A 27,078-nucleotide genomic window follows, 5' to 3' on the forward strand; every position below is an offset into this window, starting at 1 on the left:
ACCATTTTCTCAGTCGAGCTATTGCTGTACTCGGCTGCGTTCACATTGGCTCCCAGCGTACGTTTGGGGCTTCTTGTGCCGGGCGGTGGCTGGCCGGGAGCATTCTTTAATTGTCAGTTGATGAGCTCTATTGCGATAAACTTCTTCAAACGGTCTAGATATTGATTGTATAGCTCTACATCATTATGACCAGCTCCCTGTAATTGAGGTAAAGCCATAATGTGAGTTCACAATTAAATGCTGGAATCGAAAAGGGCCTACCTCTACCCACAGTGGTTCGACAGCCTTGGGGCATTTTTCGTAGATGCTAAGACCGTGGGAAAAATCTATCACCTCATCTTCGGTTCCATGTATGACCAGAACTGGGGAACCGATCTTTGAGACCTTATCAATGCTGAAAACGGGGTGAATACGCAAAAACATATAATTATTCAATTATTCTCGGTGGTCGTGAGCCCGAACAAATTACTTTATGAAAATACTCGGCATTTACTGATGTATGTTTCTTGATTCGAACATTTTTTTGTCAATTAATTGTCAAATATCATTTACATGTACATGTACAAATTTACATTTCATTATTCAATTCATTGACAAACGCTAATAAATTTATGGCTCCTTCGGTTCTATGTAGAGATGGGCAAACCGTTCACGAACGGTACGAAAGAACTAGTTCGCCGAAAAGAGTGAACGAGCGGTCGTTTTTTTTCAAAGAACGATAGTTCTCCCCACGAACTGATTGCGAGCGAACGGTTTGTGAACGAACTGATTCCGTAAGAACAGTTTGCAAGTGAACTTTTTGGGAGTGAACTGTTGGAGAGTGAACTGTTTGTGAACGAACTGTTTGCGAGTGAACTGTATGGGAAAGAACTGATTGAGAGTGAACTGTTTGGGAACGAACTGTTTGAGAACGAAGTGTTTGCGGACAAATTGTTTGCGAACGAACGAGTGCAGCTGAACTGATTTGCACTGGGCGGAATCTTACTATAAATAAAATCGCTAAAAAATAAAGCGCGGTCGTCGTGAACAGTCGTAAACGGTCGTAAATGTTCGTATTCTTGACGTAAACACAAACATAGTGAGAGAGTGAGCAGTGAGCAGCTGCGATGCGTTTTTTGTGTGAGAGAGTGTGTGCGTCTGCGTTGTTGCGAGAGTCTGTTTGAGTGCAACAGCAAAGCTATTCCAATGACTTTGCGGTAAACTTATTAAAACATAGAATTGGGCCGCTAGTGGATAAATATAACGAGAACGCTTGTAAGGAAAATAAAACGATTTGTCATTTATGAGCAAAATGCGTGTAACGCAGGGTTTATTTTGTTAATGTATTCTCAATTTTGGGTTAAAAATTAAATTAGATTCTCGTAGTTTTAAAAGCAAAACTTCATATACATATCATAAACTTTCTATTTATCAGAAAAAATCTGGGGGAAGCTGGGGCGATTCATGGATTAAGTAAAATACAATTTTATAGTGAGGGTATGTTGAGAAAAAAGTTGTTTCGTTGCTTTCAATTCATTGTTTGGCCAATTGCGTGAACCTGTGTGTTGTCCAAAAAGAGAATATGAAAAATTGCACATATTTTGTGAGCATCAAATTATTACATAAACTTTTGTCGACCGATAAACATATTTTCACATACAGTTTGCGACTTTTAATGAAGCAGCTTATCTTTCCCCACTAAATTTCAAAAATATAAATCCCATACATACACTATCCAATCCAACGATATCAATATTGATGCTGCTGTCTATTGATGTTGGGTTCCAGCTAACATTCTATGTTGTTCTTAATATCGCTGAACGAAAGAGCGAAAGAACGGTTCAAAAGAACTGATTCACTTAGATGAACGGTTAGTGAGTGAACCGTTCATCAAAGTGAACTGTTTTGCCCATCTCTAGTTCTATGTATGCGTTTTATATAAACGACGAGCAATTCTAAAATGCTTATTCTCTGTTGTCTGCATAATCCCTAGCGCAGAGCTTAACAATTGAATCGTTTGTTTGAGAAACCCCGAGATGAAAAATAGAAGGTGGGAAGATTCACGGGTTTTGCTTGTGTTAAACTTTGATTGTATTAGTAGCCAGGAAGATAAGAAGTTCACATACCAGGCATAACAGTCAGTTACTCAAATGGTACAAAATTGAATGTGTCAACGAATAACGTTGAAAGAGGATATACAGAAAATAATTACATATTTCCAAAAAATATTTTTCGCGTTATATTCATCATTTGAAAAATAAACAGAACATGTCACGAACCAAAATGTTTCATTTTTGTTATTTCTTCTTATATCAGAATTAGTATTCTAATTTTTACTATGTTTGGATTTTAGAGCATCTTCATGGTAGTTTATCTCTTGTTAGCAATTGTAATTCCTTTTTCCACAATTAGGGTGCTGAACACTTCATTCGTCTAAAACTAGGACGGAAGCAGAAAACTTTTCGTCTCAATTGAGGTCATATGGAGTCTATTCAATTTATTTTTCAAGTGCATTTTACGCGGAAAAAAAACTTGCTACTTTTTTCTCATGCGCTATTAAATGTTTTCCGCCAAAGGAAAAAACGATTTTGTAACTCTGACTTTGTTCATTTACGTTTTTGGTCGATGTAAGGAGAAGTAAAATAAGATTGAAATAAAGTTTAGAACACCTCAACAATACTGAAATTTCAGTTTCTGCTAAAATTTCAGTTGGGCCCCTATGATTTTGAGCGCTAGCATTGATTTAAGAAAAAAAATAATAATTTGTTCATTTCATCTGCTTATTTTTACTTTTAATAACAACACTTTTGGGGGTCTTCGTAGCCACTTGGTTACGCGTTCGCTTACCAAGCGATCGATCATGAGTTCAAACTCAGGGCCCTCAATTGACCATCTTTGTGTTGTTATAGAATAACTACGTTCACGCAACCATCATCAGCGATGGAAATCGATCCACGGTCGAAATAAGATCGATTCATCCATACAACTGCTGTGCTCTGCAAGACACATCGGGCTGCTGTTCTATAAATAACTCAACAATGATCAATATCAACTGTCTCCGCTGTCCGGTCTGCTGAACAATGGATGAACAAAAAGAATACCCTTACGCCTAAATGGCTACTACTGTGTAATTTACCATAATGTAATGGAACAGAAAACTTAACGCCTTAATGGCTACTACTAACTACCGTGTAATTTACAATTTATAGAAACATAAACATATGTACATGTACACGATTACAACCCGGCTCTGTTACAGCTAAAATGCTAATGAGCCTAATAAATAAATAAATGAGATAAAAAAAAACAACACTTTTCCTATGTAGTGGACTATTATAAGAAAAGTAACATACATAAACAAAATCTGTGACGTCACATATTTAAAAATCTTCCCACCTTTCATTTTCCATCTCGGAGAAACCCCATAAACGCCACTTTTATCAAAATTGACTTTTTGGCAGATTTTGAGTCCTTGAGGATACCTACACCGACTATCAAAATTTCAGAAAAAGTTAGTTCTACGAACCCCCTTAAATTGGGGTTGCAAATATTCGTTTGTTTGAGGAACCCCATAAGTCCATGTTTCCAATTATCATCATGGGCGGCGTTGAGATAGGTATACAATTTTCTTTGTTTACATCTGATGTTATAAGAAGCTTGCGCAATTTAACTCAATAGAAATGTCTTCCGACTCGGATTGTGTCCCAGACAGGACCCAGAAACGGAAGCGTGGATTTCGGCGGACAGCAGAATACAAAGCGGAAATTATAAAAAGGGCAAGAGTACAAGGAACGGCATACAAAAATTGGAAGGGAGTGGATGTTCCAGGTGTAATAGTGGAAGCGGATTGCAACTGCAGGTAGGTTTGATTGGATGAAAATTAGGGTAGTGGGTAGTCGTAATTAAACAATCTTATAATCTAGATGCACCAAAAACCGTTGCAGCCTCATTCCGGAAACTGACAAGCAGCGCATTTTCGGGAATTTCGAAGTTTGAAAAATAAAAATGAACAGAACTGCTACTTGCAACACTTGATAGATCTCAAACCAATAAAGCGTCATCGAAAGAGGATTAGCCAGGATGAGTCAGGTAGACCTACCAGAGGAAACACTTATGGATACAATGTTTCTACATAACTCAAAAAAGTCAGTGTGTGCCGAGCTGCTTTTGAAATCCTTCACGGTATTACACCTGAGAGAGTTCGAAGATTGCGCTTGCTGTTGGCAAAAGGCAAGGTTCCAAACGATTTGAGAGGCAAATCATCTCCCGGAAACTCCAAGCCGGGAATTGTAATCGACCTAGTTAAACAACACATTTCCACGTTTCCGGTAAAAATATCTCACTACACATCGGTCGAGAAACATTATTTAAGTGAGAAGCTTGATTTCACAATAATGTTCAATATGTTCCAAGAGTAAAGTGACCAGATGGTCAGAGGTCTAACGCGGGATACCCAAAAAAACTTTATGTATATACGTCATTTGAACATAACATTTATTCATGAAATTCTTAACATGTGTCCTTGCAATTAAACCTGATCTGTATTATTTTTTTCATCTTATCGGCACATAATTGTAATTTTTCTGTGGTACAGATTTTGCTTACGTTTGAAAAAAACTCGCTTAGTCAGAGCATTTAAGTCTGGAAACAACGATTCGAATTCAACCATTTTCTTCAAATTACCGAATGTAATTTTTTAAATTCGAAGCCATTTTTCCAAAATTTTAGCGTGAGCGCATGCGCAAAAATTGACTTATTTTGGATGGCGATGGAAAAAATAGAAAAAATAATACAATGGAACAAATTTTCCTTGAATCTTATGTTTATTAAGCCTTCAACAAAATTGATTCAACGCTGTTGATTCGCAGCAGCCTTGGCGAATGCCTTCATGCAACTTCATGATTTTTTCACACTGCCAGCTCCACCAGCGAAGAAGATGGACATTCTGAGATACTTCGAGTCCACCGGATATAGCCGATTTGGTATTTATAACTTCCTCTCCCTGCCGCTTCTCAAGCCGGGAGTTCGAAACAACCGGCCAAACGGTGGAGAAGTATCTGGTCAGAATGAACATTTTTATGCGGAAGCGTCAGAAGAGGTCTGATGAAGTAGCTGGAGGTGCTGGTGAAAAACTATGTCGTGCTCATAATGAATGACGAAACCTAGTTGACGCTAGAATTCAACGAATGGCAGGGGACCGGGTACCCTACAAATGAGGTAAACATTGACGTCTCTGGCGGACGAATGGCGCTGAGGGAATGTCCAAGCCGCACTTCTTTCGAGTCTTGTGGTGAACGCGAAGATATACACGAAGTGCCTGCCGGAAGTTGCCGCCTTCATAAAGAGGTATCACGCAACGGAGAGATCAATGGAGGAGATGAATCGGCCGAAAATAAACATCGTAGCGAAGCCCGCCAACCTTACCAACATCCCCCAGCTGCGAAGGATAGAAAAACATTGGGCGAACTTCAAACGGAAGATTTCCTTCAATAACTTCATGGACAAAATGGAGAAACAGCTGACCGCTAAAGTCACGTAAAGGTTAAAAAACATGCCGACATTTATCTTTTCGTCGGCCATGGTTGAGGTTCCGGCCGTAAGTCCGCCTGGCACTTCATTTACGATACATCATTAAACATCCCTGCCTCTTGCTGTCCAGCATCCACTAGTTCTTCCGGCTTATCTAACACGTTGAGCCCCGACGGAGCCATAGGACCGAGAATGAATTTTTCGTCTGACTCACGTCGGTCCCTGCGGATCAAGAGGACACTTTTATAAAAAAAATCCAATTTTATTGCTGTCGTTTTCGCTTGATGCTCTCTAAACAAAAAGTACACGTTCGGTGCGATGAAACTGGCTCAACGAGCTAACCTTCGGATTCATTGAACAGTCTACCAAATAAATGCTATTTTTGACATTTAAGAAAATCAACATGATCAAATTCTAATATTGAAATATATTGATATCGCGGGACATTTTCGCTTCTTTTGCCGAATGCGGGACGTTTCGCGGGACGTAATCTAATGCGGGACATTTCGTCGAAATGCGGAACTGTCCCGCGTAACGCAAAACTTGCAAAACTTGCATTTGCCTAATATTCCCGTCCAGGATGCGTTCTATTTGAGACAGCTTACGGTAAATGTTTTCGGTATACACAATTTGAAGGATGGCACTGCTAAATTCTTCGTGTACCACGAAAGAGACGGCACCAAGGATCCAAACGTAGTGTGCTCATTTTTGATGCAGTACATCACAGAGAATCTGGAAAACGCTAAGCACCTCCACATATTTTCCGATTTATGCGCAGCTCAAAACAAAAATAACACGTTGGTGAGGATGTGTTCAGCTTTGGTCACCCTGGGGAAATTTGAATCCGTTGATCAATATTTCCCGAGTAGAGGACATTCTTTCCTGCCATGCGACAGAGACTTCGCAGTCTTGAAGAAGAAGATCAATATGGTGGATCGTGTCTACACAGTACAGCAGTATGCAGATCTTTTTTTTTTTTATCCAAAATATATATTTTATTAAGGCTCATATGGCGTCAGCCTAACGGGGCCGGGAGTTCAATATTTTGACAATGTTTGCTTAGACTATGTTAGTAATATGTAACCGATTACTCGCGGTTGAGTATGCAGATCTTATCAAAACAGCTTCCAAGAACGATAGATTTGAGGTGGAAATCGTTGAGGCAAAGAATATTGTAGACTTCAAATCCTGGTGACCATTACACTACAAGAAAACGCCTATTTCGTTAGAAAGTAGTGGTCGGCAAACCGCAAAGGACCAAAAAGTGAACTTCAACCTGTTTTCTCACTCGAAAGGATTCAAGGACCTGGTGGTGGCAAGAAATCATATACGTGACACCAACAGTAGTACTTTTCGGCTTTTACAATCTAAACCGGAACAATTAAGTCTCCCTGCCAATCCTGCATATCCAGGTGGAAAAGCTCCGATCAGTATAAAAAAAATCGAGGACATCAGGAAGTTGAAAGTATATATTCCGGATGAAGATAATATCACCAGGTTTTATAACGAAATTTTGACGGATTAGCCTACACGTAACATGGTCAATAGTCCAATAAAACCATTTAAAAATTTGTTTGCAAATAAATTTTATTATTACATGGCTCATATCCTTATTTTTAACAGCTGCAAAATAACTATTTTGAATATTACATGACTGTAAAATCAGGGGCTCAACAGCGCTAATGCTAAGCAGGTCGGTTTTCCAAGCCGGAGGTTGAGGATTCGAATCCGGCACTATTTTTTGACGTAGGACTACGTCTAACCGGAAGATATAGGGGGTGAAATGGAAATCTAGGCACTGAACAAGTAGGAAAAAATGCAAGATTTGGAACGCTTATAACTCGAGCGTTTCCCAATAGATCGCAAAGGTTTTTGCATCAATTGATAGGAAATATATCTACGCATCTATCATAACGAAAAACATTTCATTTTCCTTGAGATAAATAATTGAATAATTGTGAAATATCAACCATTGTCAAAATGCACTATGTGCCCATTTTTGATTGGTCCATTTTGTGCTCCTCAAATCGTACCGACCAAAACGGGCAACCAGAGCAGCAGCGAAATATAATGAAGCACGATTGGAAAGGAAAAAGAAAAAAATGAACGAAACATTGGTCGCAGTCTCACACATGCGTAATTCTCGAGCCAGCCAGTCAGCTTAAAAATCCCCGCTCCGCTGCCGTAACGATCATTCTCATTCAAACCGTACACCACATCGGTTCTCATCACAACACATCAACAAACCAACCCAAGCAGCCATGTCTGGACATGGTAAAGGAGGAAAAGTGAAGGGAAAGGCAAAATCCCGCTCGAACCGTGTTGATCTGGAGTTCCCCGCAAGGGTAGCTAGGCCGAGCGCGTTAGTACCAGTGCACCAGTCCACCTAGCCGTCGTTATATAGTTTCGGCCGCCGAAGTGATCGAGTTAGCTGGCAAAGCTGCTCGCGACGATAAGAAAACCCGCATTCGGAACAGAACACATTCGGTTCGGTGGACATCAAGACAACAGGCAGTTGCAGCGAGTAGCGAGTGCCAAACGCAATCGCAAAACGGCAGCTGGTAGCAGAAGAAAAAAGTTTGTTCTTTATACAATCTGCTTTGGTGGCAAATCCAGAACAAGGCGGCATCAAGGGCGTTCGAAATGGTTCGCAAAACGGCAGCTGGTAGCAGAAGAAAAAAGTTTGTTCTTTATACCATCTGCTTTGGTGGCAAATCCAGAACAAGGCGGCATGAAGGGCGTTCGAAATGGTTTTTTTTCAAAACCACGAGTACTAAGTTTTCTAAATTGGAACCATTCCATAAAACAAGGCGCTTTTCAGGGCCATTAAACCTTCCAAAAAAGAGTTTAGGAAATACAGTTCAATGCTTTCTAAAACATTATGCAAAATAATAATAAAACACAAATTGATTTTTTCATCATTTGTTTGCCAGGATCTGATGAGTATGTGAATTTGGCAGTTGTTCTGAGCTTATTGATAGTTAGGGACTTTCCTGATTATTCAATTTTCACCCATTCTTAAATTGTTTCCAGATTGAAAGTACAGTAATTTACAATTAGTTCGACATTTAGCTAATTGGACGGACATGTAATGCGACTTATTTAGTTGGACATTTTTGTAAACATAGAGATCCAAATTATGACCCCACATTGAAAGTCGACACTGTACCACTGTCATCGCAAATGTTCAATTACAGGTTAAAATCGCCTCCAATGCGACACTGAGTGGCGCGTCGGCACGTCGCATTGAATGTAATTTATAGTACAACATGTCACAAAGCTGGATGGGAAGAAATTTTCCAACTGTGAAAGCTGTGGCGAGTGGCAACAAATCGCTAAACAGGAAGGTTTAGCCGAACAAGATGGGGATATCGAGTGATAACAAAACAATAAACTCTTTAGATTGAAGATAATTTTGTCATCCTGAAAAGGACCCTTTTTAGCCTGCATGTGAATCCAACGAGCGAACAAATCGTAATGAATGTATTTTTTTGCCATCGCTCCCTTTTAACGCTCATTCGTTCGTCTCGTTGGACTCGCCCCTCTGGCTGAGTCTGCCGATTTGTCTCTATGCTGTGAGTGTGTACCGCTAGAGTATAAAACACGCGGACCCCAAAAAAATATCTTATTTTCTTTCAAACCGTAAACCCGTGTGGTTGTACGGCATCGGCATCGTGGGCGTAACAAAGGAGGACGAGTTAAGGGAAAGGCAAAGTCTCACTCGAACCGTGCAGGTCTCCAGTTCCTTGTTGATCGCATTCACTGATTGCTCCGCAAGGGTAACTAGGCCGAACGGATTGGTGCCGGAGCACCAGTATACCTAACAGCGATTATAGAGTTTCGGCCGTCGGAGTGCTCGAGTTGGCTTGCAAAGCTGCTCACGACAATTAGAAAACCCGCATCAAGAACAGAGCAGGTTCGGTTCGGCGCTCATCAAGGCAACAATTAGTTTCAGTGAGTGGCAAAGTGTTTCTCCGGCACGTCGCATTAAATGTAATTTACTGAACAACATGTCACAAGCTGGATGGGAAGAAATTTTCCAACTGTGAAAGCTGTGGCGAGTGGCAAACGCAATAGCTAAACAGGAAGGTTTAACCGAACAAGATGGGAATATCGAGTGATAACAAAAACACAACACCAAAGATTCTTTTCAGAACCATCAACATATTCATAAAGAGTAAACAGTAAACTAATCCATTTTTAGGTAGATAGGTAGGTATTCACGTAGGAGAAGAAAATAAAACAATATATTTAAAATATATATTTAACAAAAGCTGTCCCCTTTGTATAGTCCTACGTCACTCCGGTTATGTCCCCGACATTACCCACCCGTCTTTTTTTGGTTGGAAATTCCTTCAACAGCCCTGTAGTATTAGCGGGTATTGCTGTGCTTGCAATTTGAATGCTTTGAAAAGGCTAAAAAGGCTTTGAAAAGGCACACACTAAGAACTGTGGTAGTGCTCAAAGTACACTAAGCTGAGTGACAGACAAAACCCCGTAGAACTATGTACTTTTCATAAATTACGTAACGCAAAAAGTATTTCAAAATAACCTCTATCTCCCTCCATAACTCTTTTTTGTATTCCTTATGCATTGAAAGTAATGTGAGCTTAATTAATACTTATTCAACCATCAGTCAAACGCGCCCTCCTTACCGTCACTCCTTCAGTGCAGAACATAATATATCATTAACCCCATTCTTACTTAAGCGCGATTCACATACAACATCCACGTCACGTTCACGTTCCGTCACGTCACGTTGCGTCAATTATTCATCCATGCAATTCCTATTGAAGCATTCACATACACCAGCAACGGCAAGTCGAAGTTGCCGTTGCCGGTGTATATGAATGTTTGCATAAAAGCTGCTTGGAAGAATAATTGACGCAACGTGACGGGACGGAACGTGAACGTGACGCGGATGTTGTATGTGAATCGCACTTTAGTATGAACATTATGAACATTAAAAGTACATGGAATCGAATTGAATCACTGCCAATTTCTCGTTTGTTTGAGAAACCCAAAAAGTCCACCAACTTCGAAGCGTTATATTTTGAGTTTAACCTGTTATATTGATATGGTAGTGGGTCCAAATAATATGTTTTGGGTCTAATAATCGAACTTCATACCAACAAATTGGAGGACCAGGTCAAAATTTTGAGAAAAACAGTTTTTTGTCGATTTCTCGCATGTGCGTCATATGGACTTATGAGGTTTCGCAAACAAACGATTCAATTGTGAGAAGTTCGCCAACCGTTGAGAATTTCTTTTGTTTTACGCTGCATCAGTGTCCACGCAATTACTACTCTACAACATTCGCTGAATTTATGCCGCAGAATTTCCGTTGTTCTGTTACAGTGTATACATACATATTTCGTCGTCCGCCCTTCTTATTATAAATGAAAGGCTGCGATGCTGTGTTTTTTCATTATCTGGCATATAGGGTAGATAGGGGCAATATGTTCCCCCTAAGAACGAAACGTCCTAAATCATGTAGGAACATTATTAAATTATGCTACATGTTAAAACCTCACGATTTGAAACCTTATAGATCGATGTACATTGTGTGAATATGCTTTTAAAAATGTTTATGTGGAAAATTTACACTTTTAAAAATGTGTTCCTTTTCCGTCGTTCGAGAGCACTACAGGGCAAAATGGGCCACCATTCGGGGCAATATGACCATGTTAGTTGATTCAATCTTCTAAGCATATTTTCGCTAGGAATTAACGTAACAAATTCATAAAAGGAAAGTTTATTCTATTTTGCAACTATCACGTATATTTCATTGAATTTCATTCAGTTTGCATGTACAAAATTTTACGTTACTCAAATCAGGAACAGAGAATATCTGTGAAGTTATGTTCCCACGAGTGGCATCGATAGCATTGGTTCCATCTAACGCCGTACGTAGAGGAACTGATTTGTGTCTCACAGAATCAACAAAGGGTGTCCTGTGGAAGATTCTAGAATCGTTATTCCGTGCTCAGCACCCAGTACTTTGCTGAAGTTACAGCGCTCATCTGCCTTTTTCTCCACATTGCTAGGATTTTGGAATTTTTGGTCTGCAGCTGTTGAAGGAAGATAATAATCATTAGATTATTTGCTTCTCCTATTGATAAAAGATATTTACTAGAATAACTGATGTCTCATCGACGCTGAATTGTCTTTCTGGTGGAATGTTGTATTTCCGCTGTACGTGCTCCAGTAAATCGTAGAATTTCTCAACTGCAACGCAATTGAATCCTTGTGCCCTGGCGACGGAGGTTGCTTCTGGTGTCCGAAGTGAGATTAGTGGGTGGCGCTTTTGATAGGTCGAGAGATACCATTCATTTCGGCCGGATTTCATTCATCGTTACAGCATAGAACCGTTTTCCCATAGAGAGAATATAATCTACAAGCATTTTCTCTTGCTCCGTCGTAAAAAAATTACTAAATAATCCGAGCAGTTGAACTGCACAGGATCTGCACAACGTAAATAACGTTTAAGTTTTTCTCGTTGGACACAATGCACTAAGACTGCATGTCGCACTCATATACCACTCTTCACTGCTTCGATTGCCGCTTTCAAGCTGGTCTGTGACCACTTTTTACGATCGGATGTTCTGGTATAATTCCGCACCATGATTCACCATCTAGCTATTTTCAACTATGTTTACAAATTTTGACAGCTGTATTTACAGGTTATGTTGAAAAAATGCCTGGTCATACTGCCCCAAGCAGGTATGACCATTCCGCCCCGTACATTTACGCTCAATAAAAATGAACTGATCTTTTGTATGGAATGGCGCAATGAGTCAGTGGAAATGATCAGAAATAATACCAGTAAGAATTGATATAAAGAGCAGAGTCATAAGTTCCAGTATGAAGTTGCTGGACGCTCTAAAATGGTAATCCGTGAAGCAAAGAATTGTTTATTTAACTATGGTGTTCATTTTTAAAGTAGTTAACGGTTTGCTGCCTCGATATTTGTGTGATCGAGTTGAAAGTGGAAGTGATTTCTATAGATATAACACTAGAAACGCGAATGGATTAAGGACACCTAATTTCTTGTCATGTGCTTCACAAAATTCATTGTACTTCAAAGGAATAAATGTTTTCAATTCGATGCCAAGACATATTAAATGCGCAACAACACTTACATAATTTAAGAGGCACTATATTTCACACGTTAAAACTGTGTTTTATTAACAGTCCAACGATTTTTTTTTAAATTTTATGACGAAAATTTTTATTGACGAAGTTTTATACGAACGGATAATTAATGTGGACAATTTTTTGTAGTTTGTTTTAATATTTTCAACCTGACGAAGTTTTTTGGACGGATTATATTATGTAGACTATTTAAATTTTTTAAATTATCCTTTTTTTTAACTTGTATTGATCTCTATTATATCTGTCATGATCTGGTGATGATGGACTATTTTAATTTTTATTTTGTTGTTTTAATAGTTGTATTAGTTGAAAAAAAAAATAAAAGTAGGCTACTAAAGTTTAAGCGTCGCGCCACAGATATAAAGGATATTAAATTGAAAGATTTTTAAGTGCCGGTCTAGGAAATTTTCTCGATTTCTCTGAATGAGGACATTCATTGTCAATCCAAAACAAGGCTTGCGGTTGGACTTGTGCTCTGGTGGACCCTTTGGCTGCAAGGGACCGTATCGGCTCTGTGGCGGACATGACTGATTATTGGCTTGTCTTTGGAAATTGCATTTTTTTTAACTTATATCTGTGAATAAAATCAGTGCGTTTTTTGTGTTTGCTAAACTGATTTCAATGTTGAGAAAAAATAAATAAATTATCTTTTAGATAACTCGTCTTGCTCAAACCTCTGTAGGGGAAGGAGGCGGGACCATCATCATCAAGTGTACAGAGCTTATTTTGTTAACTGCGTTTCTAATATGATTTTCGTGATAATCAGTCAGTGTTAGATTTCTTTCAATATCTTTACAAAACAATTGAATTTGAATAAGGTTTACACGGAGATACTTAATGAGAGTATATCTAACACAATTGTAGGAAAATAAGTGTCATTGGTTAAGTAACAAGCCCAAACGAAGAGTGGCCCATTTCGCTCCGTCTGGTCATATTGCCCCTATCTACCGATCTTCGTATGTGATTGTCCCTATATCGTTATACCCTCCTTTCCTTCCTTTGCGGATAATTCGTCCCCTTGCTATAAACAGTAGAGTAAGTTGAAACGTAAATACACTATAGACATACGAATAGATTTAAAAAATGAGTGTTCATCAATATTGTAACAATTTCTACATATCTCATCCTTCTCCTCAAAATATGTCACCCTTCCAAACTCGAGTACACCGGTTTTCCACCTTTCTAACCATAGATGTAAGAAAATTATATATATATATATATATATATATATATATATATATATATATATATATATATATATATATATATATATATATATATATATATATATATATATTAAGAATTCGGCTCCTTTAAACTTAAGTAACTGAGCCTGTAAAAATAAACGAATTAATAAAAAATACATTTTTTTGCATTTTAAATATGACTTATTTCAAGGAAAAATGTAACCTTTCAAAATTTAAGTGGCTATTGTGTGTACAGTGGGGTAAAAATCGTGATTTTTCAAGATTTTGCTTGAATATTCACCAGAAATTGTTTATTTCGACATTGCAGCGAAATTAAGATAAATATAAGTTGGGTATTAAAGAACAAATTGTACAGTGGTTAGAGAGCTTTAATTTCATTGGTAGAAACAAGTTTTAGGAGAAAATTAGTAATAACACATTAAAAATTACTAACTTTGAAGGTTTTTACTTCCAAAATGTTATTTAAATAAACTAAGCAACAGAATCATCTTCTGTAGCGTACTTTTCAATGTAGCGCCAGTTTGAAGTAACAGAGTCCAAAAACAAACAAAAAATAGTATAACTCTGTTATTGTTGAAATTAGAACATAAGGCTAGAAGGATTTTTTTCATCAAATATGATCCTCTATCACCTCCCGACTGAATTGGGTTTTTTATATGAGAAAGGTATGCTATGACTTTAGGTGGATGAATCAAAAATTAAATTCTTCTTTTATTTTCAAAAAACGAAAAATATATGCATAAAAACGATTAAAAGAAAAAATAGTTTTTTTGACTTGATTGTATACAGGATTCGATTATATACAGTGAAAATAAATCCGATACTGTATATAATCGAGTCCGCCCTGTGCATCATTTAAAAACTTAAATTTTCAGCTTTTAGAATATATTTCACGAACATATTGTTATCTTGGCGTGTGTAAAGGTAATGGACAAAAATATAGAGAAGAAATAAAAAATCGATTTCTTTCTGTTTTTACAGAAATTTTGTGAATTAACACAATTTTTTGCTAACCAACTTAAGGTCAACTAAGCTTTAAAATTATATTTATATTATTATCCTAATAGAATGTTCCGAATGCATATCTTCGACTCTCAAAAACAGTGGAAAAAGATCTGCATGGTGGGGTACGATAACGAGGTTGAGTCACTGTATATGAGTCGTTGTAGACGTTGATACTTTTGATTGCAGCAATGCCCTTTCAAATTTTTCCTCGATGCTCAACGGTTCTGCTGGCTCTGCATCGTTTTTTCCTCCTGTTGTGTTTCGTCTTAAGATCGAAAAGTGATTTTGGAACTAAAGTACGGAAGTCGTGGAATGGGCGCAACACTGCGAATTGTGTTTTCGATCTTATATTGATTTTCGAAAAATAGCGACAAGAAAGGCAAATATTATTTGTGGCGTGAAAATGAAAATAACCGAAATTTCCGATTGTTTCTTTTCGTCAATTATCGTAAATTAATTTTTCGTGTGTTCTCCGATCCAATGGAATGGTCATTTGCGGAAAGTGTTGATTTTACTCTTTCATTGGAAGGAAACGGTGGCTGAAGTGCATCGGGAGATACAAAAAGGTTACGTAGATGCTGTTCTAAGTGATACATAACATGCCAAACGCAACAAAGGGAGTTGCTCGTCAATCTATTTGATTCGAAAGCACACATGCTGTTCAACAGTTCTGTTCATATGAAGACATACAAATGACTTGAATCATGTTAATTTCAAAAGACGAAGACTTTTTCCTTAACAGTCTTACCAGAAAGATGGAAAATGTTGTAGCTAGCGATGGGCAGTACCTTATATGTTCCATTTGAAAAAATTTCATCATGATGAAATTGCATTATAATTAAAAAAAACGAAAACTTAATTGCGCACCTAATAATACAAGGATCAGCTTGGTTTCGCCGCGACAACACGCGTTTTTTCACGGTGAAGTCTTTTCGCGAAAATCGTGCGAATACGAAGTGTTTCTCTGATCACTTTTTTTAGAAAGTGATACTTGGACCTATCAGTTTCCTTTTAACGATGGAATCTCGACAGTATTTCCACGGACTCGAACGTAAAAGTGATTTTGTCTGATTCTATTGCGACAGCACGCCATGGTAACAATTTCTATTCTCCATCGGTGAATAGTATGAATGAACAATAGGGACGGTTGTGAATAGAACAACAGATAAATCAGCAAAGAGCAAAAGTGAAAAGAAACATAAACACGTGCATCAATCGATCGTCATTTATGTATGGTGGATTACCTTAATAGTCCGTAGTAGAAGATTTATCCGAATTAAAAATATATTTCGTCGTGAGTGACTGTTGTCGGGATCGAGTGATTATAAAAAACACATCAAGTCAAACCTACCGGCATGCAACGGGGGGGTTTCCCCCCCTTACCCCCTTACGGGGATCCAGGGGACCCTGGGTCAGGACACCGAGTTGATGGAATTTTCGCCGGACGAAGCTTTCCGGAATGGGGTGATTCCAGTGGGGACTATGGTCAGATACGTGTACTACGACTTGAGGGAGTAAATAAAGCCTTACCTAAGCGGCCTTTTGAAATCAGAAAAGCAGTTGAGACGTTCCTCGGCATCAAAATCAAGGAAGGATACCCTGAGAACAAGGGAATTTCCTATGTTATTAAGCTACGAAACAAACGGCAAATCGATCAACTCAAACAGATGAGCAAGCTACCAGATGGTTCCCCAATCAGGATTACTGATCACCCCACCCGCAATCAATGTAGATGTGTGGTTTACTGCCCCGAATCCACGGAATATGAAACGGAAGAATTATTGAGTGAACTTAAGGAGCAAGGGATCAAGGACCTGCGACGAATCACCCGCAAGGACGGAGATAAGAATATTCCGACCCCAACTATCATCCTCACTATTGACGGGACGGTAGTGCCGCAAAGCGTAAGTTTTGGCTGGATAAGAGCACGTACTCGACCTTACTACCCTACGCCAATGCTGTGCTATAGTTGCTTCGAATATGGACACCCTCGGAAGCGATGTACGGCAGGCCAAATCTGCGGTGTATGTTGTGGCAATCATGCCAGCACGTCGGAGATGCCGTGTCACGAGAAGGCTTACTGTAAACACTGCAAGAACGATACGCATCCAGTTTCAAGCAAAAAATGCCCGATCTACCTGAAGGAAGTCGACATTCAGCACTTGATGGTGGACCAAGGAGTCGGTTACCCAGCAGCTCGAAGGACGTATGAAGCTAATCACCGAACCAAGTCCGCAGCTGCAGTAGTTGTAGAAGGGAACGATGCTCGATTTTTTTTTTTTTTTTTTTTTTTTTTTATTTATTCATCGTCTTCGAGAGTATCGTACAGACTGGTTATACTTATGATATATTCTTAATCCTAGCTTTAAAATAATCTTTGGTCATGTTGAAATCAAAAATTTGGCAGACATTGTTGAAGGCTCGAAGGCAGGAACTGAATGGATTATTGTAGCCATAGCATGTTCTATGTCCGGGAACAGCAATTAATGCGGAGAAACGCAGCTGACGTTGAGGAACGTTTATTGGAATATGCAGAAGAAGATCGGCACACTCGATGTTTTCACTGAGGATGTCGAATACAATCAGTCGTTGCATCTTCAGTCGCCTTGCCGTGAGCAATTCCAAGTCGATTAGACGACAACGTTCCGAATAATGGGGAAGATGGACGGGATCATTCCACGGGAGATGTCGCAATGCAAATCGAATGAAACATTTCTGTACACGCTCGATACGTACAATCTCGGAAACGTGGTATAGGGCCCAGACCGGTGCAGCGTACTCTAAGTTGCTCCTCACTAAACTACAGTACAAAGCTTTTAGTGCATATACGTCGGTGAACTGTGACGCATTCCGACGTATAAATCCCAGGATAGAGAATGCTTTGGAGGTGATAGCTGAGATGTGATCGTGGAAACGTAGCTTTGAGTCCATGATAACACCCAAGTCACGGATAGAATGTACACGATCCAAGAAAAGAGTGTCGATCTTGTATCGGTAGTCTATCGGCTCGTAGCAACGACTAAAGGTGATCACCTTGCACTTACTTGTGTTCACACGCATGCCGTTGTCTTTGCACCACTGCGCTAGAGAATCGATATCGGCCTGCAAGCTGCAGCAGTCCGCAGCTGATTTGATGACTCGGAAAATTTCAACTCAACGCTAAGCTCGACCATTTTTTAGCCGAAACAGAAAAAAAAGATAACGAAATAGAGATCATGCGAAAGGAGGCTGAAAAGCGCGACCGTCAAATTGACGAACTATTCGAAGTACTCTGGAATAAAGACAAACAGCTACAGGATAAGGACGAAGAAATTGCAGCATTAAAAACTGCCCTGGTTGCCGCGAACGTTCCTATCCCTCCGGTTGCAAGCTCAAGCACTCGAAACAACTTACCCATGAAATCAACAGAAATGGAAATCTTGAAGGTAACCGACGCTATTCCAAAGCAAAAACAAAAGAGTAACAACAGCGAAAAATCAACGCATAGCGAGAGATCAAGATCTCGATCGCCTCGGATACTGAACCAACGGGACTGTAGCAAGGATGGACGTCAAAGCCGGGCCTCCTCTAGACAGGACAGACGTACTGAGCTTAAGTCCCGGCATACTCAAAAGACCGATAGCAAAACAGCTTCCCCACCTTCCGAGGGTAAAAACAAACAGTCTACGAAAAAGCAAATGGCGAAGGCAAAACAAGACAAGAAGACCCATCCCAGAAACACTCAATCTACTAGCATCATATCTGATGATGAAGGTAACACCTACTCACAGACCAAAGCAAGAAACGAGTCAAGATCGGAGATGGACATTTCCTCAGACGGATCGACATATTACGGTCTGTTGGAGGATCTTTCATAAACGACTCTCTTTGATAAGTCCTCTCTGGCTGAACCCACAAGACCAAACAACTGATTAACAATAAATGGCTTCTACAACCACCAACGTGGACAATTCTATACGATCAAGCAGAGAGGACAATGTATGCTCTATCCGTTTTAACAATAACGATAAAACTCAAAACCAAACGACAACAAACGACACACGTGTCTCAGATAGGCGAGGCCCTGCCGGTGCGGAAGTCTCTGGAGGACCGGAACCGGCAGATCACCCTCGATACCCGAAAACACCAAACGAGACGGACGAGCGGGCTTCGTCCCCGTATTCCTCGCAGGACACCGTGGGAGTCAAGATTTCTGCAAATAGCGAGACGGACAAGCGGGAATTACCCCCGTATTCCTCGCAGGACAACGTGGGAGTCAAGTTATCGGATGCAGCCCTGGGCAGCTGGGGCCCCCCTAGTGCGGACGCTATGGACCAACCGGAACTAGGGACCACCCCTCAGCACCCGGTGGCAATCCCCGAAAAAAACAAATCTGAAGCACCTTTAAGACGATCCACCAGACTAGCTGCACAAAATATCGTTCCTCAGTATACCAGGACATGCGCTAAATCCTACGATCTGTGGAGAGCTAATGGTAATAAGATCCAACTATCAACCCCTGGGCCTTCTTTAGTATCTCTGCTACCCTCCATCTCTGCGGACCCTTCACCTCTGCCGGTAGCTGGGTCCTCACGTACTACTTCTGCCGGTGGAGCTCTATCGGGTTCCACCTCCCGAACAATGAAAGGTACCACTCGCAGGTCGAGTACACCACGTGACGATGACTCTGGAAGTTCGGAACGACTCAACTGCCCTCCTTTGGATACCACTATCAGTTATCAACAAACTACACCCTTTCCCACCCCTAGCCACAACATCAGTGAAAATTTCCTTCGGGTTCTACGCTGGCAATCCAGTGGAATGTCAACGGCTTCTACAAAAACCTCGGTGACATTGAACTGATAGTTCAGCAATACAATCCACTGGTACTTGCGTTCCAAGAAATACACAGAGCTGACGTTGTCAGAATGAATAAATCTCTCGGCGGGCGATATAAATGGACACTCATCACACAACAGAACATTTATCATTCGGTGGCGATTGGCGTGCACCATCCATACCACTTCACGGTGGTGGACCTGGACACTGATCTACCTATGGTTGCCGTGCAAATTACTCACCCCTTCCAGGTGACAGTTGTGTCGGTCTACTTGCCCAACCAAAAGATCCCTAATCTCCGAAACAAACTCATCCACACACTGCGGCAAATCACTGGACCAGTCCTTCTGCTAGGTGATTTTAACGGACACCATCAAGAATGGGGTAATTATAACCGAAATCGCCGTGGAATCGACATACTCGAGGCTACAGACGAGTTAGGCCTTGTAATCCTGAACAACGTATCCCCTACTTTTATACGTGGCCAAACCGAAACCACGATCGATCTTAGTTTTACCAGTCGTAATCTGCTTCGTCGGCTTCTGTGGCTGACTCATAATGACCCGATGGGAAGCGACCACTATCCCATCATCATCCACTCTGATGGCAAGCCTGTTACACTCTCCCGGCGACCCCGTTTTTTATATGATCAAGCGAACTGGGAAGTATATCAGCATAACATAATTGAACTCATGAATCGTCTTGACCGGGATCCTGACCCGATATCTATAAAAAAAAATCACGGATGGTATATATGATGTTGCAACCACTGCCATCCCCCGAACCAGCCAAACGCCAGGCAGAAAGGCAACACGTTGGTGGTCCCCACAAGTCAAAACTGCTGTTAAAGCGAGAAAGAAAGCTCTAAGGGCAGTTAAGCGGCTTCCTAAAGGCCATCCAAACACAGAAGTACTAACCGAAATGTATCGCAAACTAAGGAATGAGTGTAGGCAGACAATACGCGACGCTAAAACGGCCAGCTGGCAAGAATTCATTGACGGGGTAAATAATAACAACACCTCGACGGAGCTCTGGCGACGAGTAAACGCCCTATCCGGTAAGCGAAGCTGTCAGGGAATTGCCTTCACCATCTCAAACAGAACGGTTACGGAACCAGTGGCTGTAGCCGACATACTAGGCAAATACTTCTATTCCCTATCGGCTCTGGACGGATACTCCACTGAATTCATTAGAAAAAATGACGTATCACGGGACTTGATATCCAGTGTTCAAATACCCAGTATTGATCCCAACCCGCACCTGAACCAGCCGTTTCAACTACAAGAACTAGCCACTGCCTTGACCACTGCTAAAGGAAAATCGTCGGGACCAGATGAGGTTGGATATCCACTTTTGGAGAAACTAACCTTACGCGGAAAAAATAGGCTGCTCGACATCTTTAACCGTATCTGGGTTGAACGCAAGTTCCCCCAGGAATGGTCGCAAAGTTTAGTGGTTCCCATAAAAAAACCCAACAAGACCGGACGAGTCCCTGAAGATTACCGTCCTATCTCTCTCACATGTTGTACATGTAAGGTTATGGAAAAGATGGTCAACCGTAGATTGACGCAATATCTATACGACAAAAATCTGTTAGATCCTCGACAACACGCGTTTCGCCCAGGAGGTGGTACAACTACATACATGGCTACGCTAACTCAAGCATTGGACGAGGCAAGGAAGGAAAACCTTCACGTTGAAATGGCAACTCTCGATATCTCTAAAGCCTACAATCGAGCTTGGACACCAGCGGTACTACGACGACTTTCCAACTGGGGTATTGGTGGCCATATGCTACATTTTATTAAAGGTTTCCTGAGCCTACGCTCCTTTCAAGTCATGATCGGCAATCACAAATCCAGACCATTCAACGAAGAGACGGGTGTCCCTCAAGGCTCCGTCCTCACCGTGACCCTCTTCCTGATCAAGATGAACGGTGTATTTGAGCATCTTCCGAAGGGAATCCGAATTTTCGTCTATGCGGATGATGTAGTTTTGATGGTTGCAATGGCTACAGTCAAAGCCCTTAGACGAAAACTCTCTCAAGCCGTGGCGTGGGCGGCACGGTGGGCCTCCTCCGTCGGTTTCCAACTATCGGCAGCCAAGAGCGAGTACACACACATATGCGACTCAAACCATTGGATCCTGAACGCACCAATAAAAATCAATGGCACTGGCGGAACACGCTAAAAATCCTCGGTGTAACCATAGACAGAAAGTTATCCTTCGGTCCACACTGCGACAGAGTGAAAGAAGATTGTCGTAGTCGCATCAACCTTCTCAAATCCCTAGCAAGTCGGCATGTGAACGCCAACAGGGACACCAGACTCAACGTCGGGAACGCGATCGTTAATTCCAGACTTATCTACGGACTGGAGCTTACTATCATCGGTATCCATACCCTTCTGGACAAGCTAGCACCTATCTACCACCGAGCAATTAAAATAACATCCGGACTCCTCCCATCGACTCCTTGTGATGCGGCCTGTGTGGAGAGCGGCAAACTCCCCTTTCGCTACTTCCTCAATAAAGTGATATGTCATAGAGCACTCAATTTTGCCTCCAGAAAATCCGTACGAAACGGGGAGGGGTTCCTCCTAACCGAGGCTAACCGCCTCTTTAGAGATACTACTGGCCAAGAGCTCCCGCCAGTGTCCAGGGTCCACTGGTGTGGAACAAAAGGCTGGAACCTTCCAAGCATACAGACTGACTACTCAATCAAAAATAGTTTTAGAGCAGGTTCCAACCCGACAGGCATCCAAAAGGCAGTCCTTGAATTGATTAGAAACCGGTATGCAAACCACACCGTTCGATACACGGACGGTTCATTGGCACTAGGGAAGGTAGGTATAGGTGTCTCAGGACCTGATCTGGTCACCTCTAACCGCCTCCCGGACCCGTGCATAGTTTTCTCGGCAGAAGCAGCAGCAGCCCTTATCGCAGCAACAACACCATCGAATCGACCAATCGCCATTTTTACTGACTCAGCCAGCGTCGTCTCTGCACTTGAATCAGAATCAATCAAACACCCATGGATTCAGGAAATCCTGCTAAACGCACAACCGCACACCACCTTTATTTGGATACCAGGTCATTCCGGAGTCCCTGGAAACGAAGAAGCAGATAGACTCGCAGGATCAGGTCGACGACAGGCACTCTTCACCAACCGCGTTCCCGCAGATGACTCCAAATCATGGGTTTCTAGAGCCATAGAGAAAAAATGGGCTGAAGAATGGTATCGCGCCGGTCGGAGGGGAACCAGAAGTTTCTTCCTTCGCAAAATCAAAAGTGACATCACCAAATGGGAAGACCCCAAGGGGCACAAAGAGCAGAAAAAAATGTCGAGGCTAAGGACAGGACACGCAATATTCTCGTACAACATGGGTGGTGGCGAGGAATTCAGAACTCAGTGTACATTATGTCGCGTACACCAGACAGTCGAACACGTTCTATGTCACTGTCCTCAATACGAGGGCCCAAGATCGACATACGACATCCCAGGGAGTATCAGAGATACCCTGAGAAACGAACCAACCATGACCACAGCGGTATTTTCTTTCTTGAAAGACACTGGTCTGTTTGACCGAGTGTAATGGAATCAACGACATGACAACGAAATGTGGATACGTACTGGACTAATGAACAGAATAACGAACCGCTAGAGATCGCTAAAGAAATTTATTGTAAATAGGGGAAATCTCCAAAACTAGAAAGAGACCTTAAGGCCTCTTCATCGTTGCAAGAGATGAACCAGCCTAAGGCTGAAAATCTCTCTAATAGACAAAAAAAAATACAAGGATCCATTGATTACCTTCTTAAGCCTGGTTTAGAGTTCCCGTGAACGTGGTGGTGTAAGGTGGTGAAATAGTACGATCATTTAACGGTGAACTACATTGCGATCAAACAACTCAAAAAATCGTGTTGAATAGACTGATTTTGTTCACGTTCACGTTCATATTACAAGTTCGGCAGTAAACGTGAAATAAATAAACACCGATCTTCAATAAAGTTATTTGGATAAAATATACAGTTGTTCACGAATCAACTCGGAGCAACGCCAAATCGTCATCTAGGTCTGTTTCGAAATTTACCTGTATTAGCATTTTTATATCATTGTATAAGCTACCCTAGAACAATCCGTTCGTTGAATTTGAATTTGACTAGAAATGTTTTAGGAAAATTGATATTTGTGTCTAGTTTGAGTAAAATAGTTCAAACTGAACGATGGCGAAGACGGTGTTAGATACCCAACATACAAGATATTGATATCAGACAAATAACTATCATCAAACTTGGATCTTTATCGAATAACCTATAACACACATCTTACCTTGGAAATACATCAAAGAACCAAGTTCTTTTCGTATTTGGGAACGCCACCCGCATTCCGGACATGAGCGGCGAATGCAGAATAACCGCGCCAACCTCGTATCGCGCGGCCAAATCTACCGTTGGCACTGTACCAATACTCTGGCCATACAGAATGATGTTCTCCGGACTGACTCCAAAACGTGTTCTCAGAGAATGCCACGCGGCGTCGATATCAGCGTATAGGTTCTTCTCCGAAGGCTTTCCGGTGCTCATTCCATAGCCCGAATAGTCGTAGCTGAAGATGTTGCAATTGATTCTCAGCCCGAGTCCCAAATAGAAGCTGCTCATCTGTCCGAGGTCCACGGCGTTGCCGTGAGAAAACAGCAACGTATACTTGGCATTAGGGGCACATCGTACATAAATACAGGACAGCTTGTTGCCTCGGGATGTCCGCGTGAAGAATCCTTCCACGTTCTCTTTCTCCCGTTCCGAATATGGCCATTCGGCTCGTTCGTTGAAGCTAAGCAAATATTTTGCTTTGCTTTCATCAATTGGCGTTAGATTGTACGTTGGATCGGGCGGTAGGAAAGCGAGTTTGGCTGCAATCCTACCGGGAAACGGTGGGCAACAGAATAAACAACACAGCTCACCAAAACTGCAACCAACAAAGATACAATGTTTTGTGTTTAGTGGGAATGTTGGAACAGATCGATATTTTCTTATTATTTCAAACTCGGCGAAGCATAGTTTCACTCACCTCAATCCGTTCATTATTACGCTAGCCTAAATTACTACGATATTTTTAATTACTCGTGTTTTTATTTCCAGTTGATGCTCTAGTAAGTTCCAGACAGCAGGTTGTGGGGTATGCAAACCTCTCTTAATCTTCTGTTATTTTTCTTTTTATCTCTTGTCGCCTTTTTGCCCTATTCCATTTTTCCATCTAACAGGTAAGAAATGCGTCACTAACACAATTCGTCAGGTGGTTATTTCCTAATAAAAAACAGAAGAGCATTTTCTATCTGTTTTTCTTTTCAAGCATTGAATCAGGCTAGACGAAAAAGTTGCATCCAGACAGTTGCATAAATTAATCACGGAAAAAACAACCATTTCACTTCTTCCTCCTCTCAACACATCTCACAGCGATTTGACAAACCAGACACACACTGTCGTATTGTGTTTTACCATTGTATGGGAAAAAATATGATTCTCTGAAGTTATTCTTATTTCTGATTTTTCAAAACGCATAAACATACACAATATCTGTGTATGATACCCTAACTCGATGGGTTGATCGACTTACAACGCCATAACACTGAAGAATTTGTGTATTCCTCCTACAACTGATTGCCCATATACACCGATCCGCAGCGAACGTAATTTCTGTCAATAATTTTAGCATTTCAGGTGTGCCTGGCACAAGTGCTGTCAGGGATGTCACTGTGTGCAGTATTTCGAAAGAGCTCAGTTTTTTTTGTGTGCAATGGCTGTGGTGAAATATTTCACTTGTTTGGTTTGTTCGAATTTAACCCTTTCAGGACCCTAAGATGCCTAAGACTAAATATGCCAATACAACATAATATTTTAGCTATTGTTGGTGTAAAGTAAGAGAATATCACCAGAAAAACATGACAGGGTTTAGGTTTCTTATAATTTCAAGGACCATAAAAGTAAATAAGTTAGGTTTATTATATCGGTATTCTATTAATTGCTTTGTAATACAAAAAAAAACATAATAAAATTATCATAAAAGTAAAATAAAAGAGTTAGTTATGGTATTCTACGAAAACAAAATTCGTTTACTTGTGAAGCACATGTGGACAATGCACATGACACATTTGATAAGTTAGTCCGTACCATGTTTGACAGTTCTATGTTTTTGGTTCAGAAACACATTTGCTGCCTTGGACATACGTTTTATTTTGACATTCAGTAAAAAAATATCGATTCAATAATCATTGAACAACGATTTTAGTAGAAGGGAAAAATATTTCCCTTGGTCGTGTTGACGGCATTGTGTGGCCTACACATGGGGGGTAGGGGTTACGATAACGTCCACGCTTGTCCACGGAGAGGAGGGAGATAGTATAGATAACTTCCACGCAGACAAGTTAAATAAATGTTTTGAAAAAAACAGCATATATATCTGCAATGAACAAAGTATGGAAATTATTATTTCCAAGATATCTATGCGTATGAAAGGCTTTAGCTGTCTGAAAAATGAAAGGCTTTAGCTGTCTGATAGTGCTACTAGTAGAACTTCCGTGTTTTTTCATATTGTTGAACTTTTTTTTCTTCTAACGTTTGTATTCTGTGGGTAACGCAAATGAGCGAAGTGCGATCGAATTATTTTCATTGATATTAATTGATTATGTATTCCGGCAGGATGAAGACATGTTGGAATGTTGTAATATTTAAAATACACGACATCGTTTTCTTAGATGCGTGTTTTGATTCAGCTTCCGCTCTTGACGTAAAAACCGTATCGTTTTTGTTCTTTGAGAACTCCCAAGATGTTAGGAAAATGGAACACGAACAACAAATTCTCGAATGGGTGCACGAACCGTATCTCTGGAAAAGTGTCCCTAAAATCGCTATTAGGAACACTTTTCAATGATATGTAATATACACTCGACAAAAAAATAGTGGAACTAATAAAAAAATAGTGCGAAGGCGGATTTTTTAGGTGAAATTTGATATGCTGTAACTTCGTGAAAAAACAGCCCATAAAGAGAGGATATCTTATTCTTGAATGGCGTTAACGTTTCCTGTGGAACTTTCTCCGTCTCAACGTATGTATTAACTAGCGTCATTCGTCAATACTTAGTTGAGATTTCTTAAGCCAAATAATACGCCTTGAATGTATTCCGAGGGGCAAGCTCACAATGACACAATGCAATTCGAAGGAAATTTCTCTGACGAAAAATCCCCCGGCCAGAACGGGAATCACACAAGGATAGGATATACATCATTTTGAAGTTTTGGAATATTGTACGTACACGTTTTTCATCTTGGTGTACGTCGATGTAGTGGACAACGAGTTAATAACTTTCGGACTTAAATAAAATAAATA

The 27,078-nt window shown here is 40.6% G+C and overlaps 1 protein-coding gene across 1 annotated transcript; it reads right to left on the reverse strand.

Annotated features, from left to right (window-relative positions):
* Positions 1–57: 57 nt before the first annotated feature.
* On the reverse strand, positions 58–24,986 carry LOC129774821 (alpha/beta hydrolase domain-containing protein 17B). Its single transcript, XM_055778820.1, has 4 exons — positions 24,763–24,986; positions 24,025–24,660; positions 262–394; positions 58–197 (listed from the first exon to the last, which is right to left on the reverse strand). Exons 1-4 carry the CDS (start codon positions 24,774–24,776, stop codon positions 114–116), a joined length of 867 nt encoding a protein of 288 aa, XP_055634795.1. The 5' UTR covers positions 24,777–24,986; the 3' UTR covers positions 58–113.
* Between the last annotated feature and the right edge of the window lie 2,092 nt (positions 24,987–27,078).

This window comes from Toxorhynchites rutilus, chromosome 1, assembly GCF_029784135.1.
Source record: "Toxorhynchites rutilus septentrionalis strain SRP chromosome 1, ASM2978413v1, whole genome shotgun sequence".
Taxonomy (NCBI): Eukaryota; Metazoa; Arthropoda; class Insecta; order Diptera; family Culicidae; genus Toxorhynchites; species Toxorhynchites rutilus.

Bases quoted from the DNA above. Each gene is read 5' to 3' on its own strand.
- LOC129774821 (XM_055778820.1), bottom strand. The intron at 395-24,024 runs GTAAGATGTGTG...CCCCGTTTTCAG, and splicing joins TTCTTTGATGTATTTCCAAG to CATTGATAAGGTCTCAAAGA. The intron at 198-261 runs GTAGGCCCTTTT...CCTCAATTACAG, and splicing joins TCGAACCACTGTGGGTAGAG to GGAGCTGGTCATAATGATGT.